This window comes from Elephas maximus, chromosome 4 (genome assembly GCF_024166365.1).
Source record: "Elephas maximus indicus isolate mEleMax1 chromosome 4, mEleMax1 primary haplotype, whole genome shotgun sequence".
Taxonomy (NCBI): Eukaryota; Metazoa; Chordata; class Mammalia; order Proboscidea; family Elephantidae; genus Elephas; species Elephas maximus.
The window spans coordinates 128,995,354-129,001,353 of NC_064822.1; the positions used below are offsets into that span (position 1 = coordinate 128,995,354).

Sequence of the window (6,000 nt, forward strand, 5' to 3'; positions counted from 1 at the left end):
TATTGCCTGACTTAAGGAAATGATGGAGAATGCCCCCACTACTAGGCTAACTAGAACAAAACCGTTCATCGACAACAATAGAAGCTGCCTGATTTCCTTCTGAATTATATCACCCCTTTCTTTTATCTACAAACTGCTAATAATGCAGATGGGTGCTTTTCAGTTTCTTACCTTTTTCAGTTTCAGAGTTACGTGCTGAATCAACTTAATAAAACTGTTTAGGCAATACAACAAAAACTCTTGAAATCAGAAAGACCTGGTTCAATAAAGGTCAATATATATGGTTAAACAAAGTGTCTCTGATTCAATTTTCTCATCTTCAAAATGGGAATAATAGTAATTCCCACCTCATTGGCTTATAGTGAAGAAAAAAGTCATTTATATGCGGTTCTTGGCCCAGTTAGTAAATGAGAATGGTTAGATGATGATGATGATGATGATAATTTTGAAGGGAAAAAACCAGAAAGCCACAAGATTTAGGAAATCAAATTATTTATTGAGGTCAAATACACATATTACATAATTATTATCATAAATATTAATAATAGTCTTAAAATCAAGTAGGAATATAATACATTTCTATAAATAAATTCATATAAATAAAATGTATGCTTATAACAATAAATAAATCAATAAATACAAAGTATTTGTTATATGGAAGCACAAAGTTATTTAAGGGTTCTTTTCTCCCCCCCGCCCCCCAAAGGAACAGGAAGCAATCTTTTTTGTGGGAATAGATAGTTACTTAAAAAATACAATATTTTCTCTGTGTAAGACACCAGTTGCAATAAAATGCTATCAATAAATCTATTTATGCTTAAAAGGTCCACTTTCTAGTCAGACATACACAAGGGACATTTTTTCCTTTTTAAGCTAAGCAGGGGTTCATTTGGAATCCACCCATGATGGTCAAGTGTGACTTCCCATTTTCCTTTAGGTAAAAGAAAGAAAAAAAAAAAAAGATCATCTTATTGTTCTTTCTAACAGGCGAGAAGGGTTAGGTATTCATTTTCCAGCTTTGCTCTAGTCAAACACAGGCATTCCTCAGGGCCATGAACAGCAAACCCAGTTCTCCAATTGCTTTGATCTCTCCACTCTCTCCAAGCTGTGAAATAAGAACACAAAAGTTTGAGCATTTTCACCATGTTTTCCATAGAGGAACAAATCAGAGTGAGGTTGCTGGAGACACAAATCAAGCTTTATTTAGCTTTTTCAAAAAGACTATGATGAGGATGTTCTTTTAACAAGAGTATCATAGGACTTGCCAAAGACCTTAAAACTGTGTTTATTGGAACTGAGTAGGCACCAGCAGGCATCATCACAACTGCACTGCACATGAATGAAGATGTTTAAAACCTGGCCAGAGGCTTGGTCACCCCTTTCCTTGCCAAAGTAAGCATATCAGTTATGCTGGGACTTGGGGATCCTGAATGCCATTCATGTGCCTTGCCCTGTGTCATAGTCCCACAGCCGTCTATGACCAGTATTTATAACAACTCAGCTCAAATAGCCTAAACAAAATCACATATTTACCAGCTTTAGCTTTTTTTGTTCTTCACCTTCTTGACAAACAAACAAAAAAGGTTTCACTTTTATGGGAAAAATACCAAATGAGTCCTTTCCAGTTGATTAATTAATAGAAAGTCAAATACAGGTCCTAACACCCAGCCCCTTTCTCCTCCTTCCAAGTAGTATGCAGATGAGGCTCTCAAATGCAAGGGGGCAGAGAAACCAAATGCAAACTCAAAGCATCCTCCACTGAAGATCATCCATTAAATCTATTCTAGATTATTTCAAGAAAAATCATAAGTCACCGTGTCCTCTATTCTTTGTTCTCCTTTCTATCCTTCCTTTCTTCCATCACCCCACTTTCCCCTGCTTCCTTTGACATAGTGCCAAAGGATACTTTTTCTGTCTCAAACTCCCGAGACCATGAAGAGTTTTGAAGCTCACCTAGCCCTGCTCTCATACACTCTGCTGCAGCCTGGCTCCCTGTTGTCTCCAGTGATGGGGAACTAATACCTCCCAGGACTGCCCCTCCCACTCCAGACCAGGTGAGCTTTCTTTGAATAATTTTTTTTCTCTTGCATGTGCTTCCTGGCGCTACAGAAAAAAAGTATAATCACTCTTCCACAGGGCAAATGTGGGCGTCGATTCTCTGTAAAATGGACTAACGGTTTTAAAATCTGTTTTCCCATACACATCACCATCAGATTTCTCTTACTTCGCTTTTATAAAGGCAACAAAATATGCTGACATCAGGGATATTTTTAAGCAAAAAGTCCAAAATGCTTCCTGGCCATGGCATACTAGTATTCAGTCATCTGCATCTAAGTAATAGCTCTGTAACAATTGTTCTTCATAATGAAAAACTGCAAAGCCTTCAATTACCAAAGGAAAAAATAATTACGTTCATGACATTATAATTGGGAAGAAATTAAAATATATATATATTAAACCCCATTGCTGGCAAGTCGATTCCTACCCATATCGACCCTGTGGGACAGAGTAGAACTGCCCCATAATGTTTCCAAGGAGCGCCTGGTGGATTCGAATTGCTGACTTTTTGGTTAGCACCTGTTAACTCTTGCCATAACTTTATGTCAGCAGGGTTTTCATAGATAGATAGATAGACAGACAGACAGATAGGTAGGTAGGTAGGTAGATATCAAGATCAAAAAAAACAGAGAAATGAGGTTAAGTTTGATATTGAAAATCTCATCAACTACCCCCTGCATATTTCTGAGAGTATAACTACACCTGCTCCCAAGAGCATCACTTTCTTTGCTACTTATAATTCCTCAGAGTCCCTGAGTGGTAGGAATGGTTAACACACTTAAATGAAAGGTTGGAGGTTCATGTCCACCCAGAAGCATCTGAGAAGAAAGGACTGGAGATCTGCTTCTGAAAAATCAGCGAGTGGAGCACAGTTCTACTCTGACACACATGTGCTGTCGCCATGAATCTGGATTGACTAGAAGGTAACTGGGTTAACCATTCCTCTGGATTTTGTGTGAGTCACAACAGTTAGCTTCAGTCTTCTGATGTTAAGTCTTATGCACAACTAGACCACCCAAGAGTATCATTCACTACAGAAATGTACATTGGTCCATGATAGATAGATGCTCATTAGAGATTTGTTGAGGGAAGGAGGGAGAAAACCAGAAAAAAGAGAAACAAAGAAGAAGAAAAAATGACTTCCAATTCAGACTTCCTTTCAATAAAATCAATCAATCAATCTTTGCTAATGTTTTCACTCTATTTAAAACTCTATTAAAAAAATCAGCATGGTTTTCATTCTCGCTTATAAACAAAAACCAATAGCTATTAGGTGTTATACTGGAATAATTAAATGTGAGTATCAGCCATTCCAGAAATTTTCCCTATATGCAGGACCAACTCTTTAATTATTGCTTTTCTAAGTTTATTTCTCCAAATTTTAAATCATCGAACTAATGTTTTTTAAAAATCACTCCAAAATAAATCTGTCTCAATCACTTTTCTACTTCTGAACAAGTTTTTCTCACCGTACATGAGTCAATAGGAAACTGGAATTCCTCTGAGAAGTGATAATATGAAAACTAAGTATGTGTTGCTGCTGGGAAAAGTGCTGGACTGGAATTCAGGACACCTGTGTTCTAGCCCTGGCTCTGTCACTGGCCATCTTGAGATCATGAGGTCATGAGACTAGATGACCTAAGTTCCCAATAAGTTCTAGAATTCTAAGATTTGAAAAATTTAGAAATTGATTTATAGATTTAGGGACACACATATTTATATGACTAAATAATCAACCTGCTGCTGGAAGAATCAAACAGAAATCACAGAGTGGAAAAAAGAAAGACAACATTTGTTTCTCCTATTTAAGGACTTAGCATTAATAGTTACCAGTAGTACCTTTTTCACTGTGTCCTTCAGCTTTTGCACGTTTGTCTGGATGTGCTGGTCATTACCCTGAATATGCTACAAAATAAAAACAAGAGTAACTGTTTTAATGTGGTCATGTTGAAGCTTAATGAACCTCAGTCTCTCAGAAGCATGTTACGATTCACCTGGGAATAAAGTTTTTAGTAATTTTGCCCACAGTGACCTAGATTTCACCAGTGACCTGGATTTCCCAGGCTCTTGAATTCCCTTGGACACCAAAATTTAGTGACTTCCCTTACATGGGACCTCTCTTCAACCTTAGGAAATCCTACTGAGGTTTCAGTTTGTTGAAAAAGTTGAGGGGCTTATGCAAAGTCTCTCGGGAATAAAATTAGAACTATATCTCATCAAAAAATATGTCCTCAGAACAACAAAAGGACACAAACATCACTCAAAACTTTTCTCAGAGTGTTATGTGTTCAGATGAATCAAGTTCACACACCTCTGACTCTGTCATTTCCATGACATCAAAAGGGGCAGTGGTCTCTGCACGCCCACCCCAAGCATGAAAATTTCTCATTTTCCTCTTTTTCACTTTCTTTTTTTTCCTATCCCTTTTCCCCAACAACTTCAACTCAGGGGGTCCATTTTCTTGCCTAGGCTTTTTGCCTTAACGCTCCCAACACTTTCCTCATCGCACATAACCTGAGTCACTATTTTCAAGGGAAAAGTGAAGATTCCAAGCACTTGGTGTTTTAGACCCTGTTCATCACCATAAACTCAAAATGTGACTCAAAGCAAAAGCAAATAAACATTCTTTTATTCCAAATGACTTTTGGCAAGGGTGTTGCTGAAGCACCTCTTACTGCCAATATCATGGGAGCAGAGGGGACAGGAAAGGAGGGGGGGGAAGAGTAGAGGTTAAGGTGGAGAAGGGGGCTTCAAATGGAAGAAGGAGAGAAGTAAGGAAAGCAGCTAGGAATGGAGGGACTTGAGCTGAGAGGAGAACTTACACATTGGCTTAGCTTGTTGCTCAGTCTGTCCAGGAAGGACACCACCTCCTGCATATAGGGCTGGAATCTATCAGACTGTGGAAGCAGCACTTCTACCAGGGTGAAGTTCAGCACCTGCTTCATCAGATAGCAGCGCTCACTCATCTGCAGAGCCAAAGATAAACAGCAGGGGTCACAAAAGACAGAAATCCAGAAGACCCAAACCATCATCACCACCCTTTAAGTAACCATGGCAGGCACCCTGCCCAGCTCCTCTTGACTAGGCTTACATGGACTCCGTGAAACAGTTTCTCCCCAATGAGACGAACATCAGTGTTGTTATCTGCCAAACTGGCCTGGAAAAGAAGGAAAGACTAAGTAGCTGGACACTGAGGAGACAGAGAGAAGTCTGTAAGTAGAGATGTGCCCCAGCCCCTCCCCCCAGAGCAATCCCATGAAGACCAAAAAGGAATTCAGATGTCTGCATGAGTTTAATAGAATGCAACAAGGAGTGAAGCAAAAAAGAAATCGTTAGATGGGCTACCAAATGGCTCCTCTTTCAGTAAAACTCAATGTTATGTGCCCCAAAGGCCAAAACTAAAGGTCCTCTAGTAAAACCAGCTCTCCAAAGAGTCTATAAGCAGCAAAACCCATTGCTGTCGTGTTGTTTCAGACTCATAAAGATCCTACAGGATAGAGCAGAACTACCACATAGCATTTCCAAAGAGCACCTGGTAGATTCCAACTGCCAAATTTTAGGTTAGTAGCCAAGCTCTTAACCACTGCACTGTCAGGGCTCCAAAGACTATGTAAAAGGACATGGAAAACTATCTCTGGTCCACCAGTGGGTATAAGTATTGGGTATTTGAAAGTCTTAGAAATGCTCTGAAGAAAATTTTACAAACTATATAGGTTCCAAGTAAATAAAATGAGAAAGAGAGACTGAGACAAGTACCTCCTTGGCCAGCATGAAGGTGCGGTTGGTGATGTAGGGCTGCTGGAAGTTGGCCTTGTCAAGTCTGCAGTGGGAACTGATGGGCACAGCTGCCCCTTCCTGCACCAAGAGGGCAATGAGCAGGAGGCAGCCGGCAGCCAGAGTCCCCATAAGGGAAGTGCTCACACACTTCTGCACGGTGGCCAT

The 6,000-nt window shown here is 39.6% G+C and overlaps 1 protein-coding gene across 1 annotated transcript; it reads right to left on the reverse strand.

The window, feature by feature from the left end:
• Positions 1–1,027: 1,027 nt before the first annotated feature.
• On the reverse strand, positions 1,028–6,000 carry LOC126075761 (interleukin-22). Its single transcript, XM_049883818.1, has 5 exons — positions 5,815–6,000; positions 5,150–5,215; positions 4,881–5,024; positions 3,898–3,963; positions 1,028–1,105 (listed from the first exon to the last, which is right to left on the reverse strand). Exons 1-5 carry the CDS (start codon positions 5,998–6,000, stop codon positions 1,028–1,030), a joined length of 540 nt encoding a protein of 179 aa, XP_049739775.1.

Bases quoted from the DNA above. Each gene is read 5' to 3' on its own strand.
- LOC126075761 (XM_049883818.1), bottom strand. From the start codon at position 6,000: ATGGCCACCGTGCAGAAGTGTGTGAGCACTTCCCTTATGGGGACTCTG. The intron at 5,025-5,149 runs GTAAGCCTAGTC...TTGGCTCTGCAG, and splicing joins AACTGTTTCACGGAGTCCAT to ATGAGTGAGCGCTGCTATCT. The intron at 1,106-3,897 runs GTACTACTGGTA...CTTATTTCACAG, and splicing joins TGAAGGACACAGTGAAAAAG to CTTGGAGAGAGTGGAGAGAT.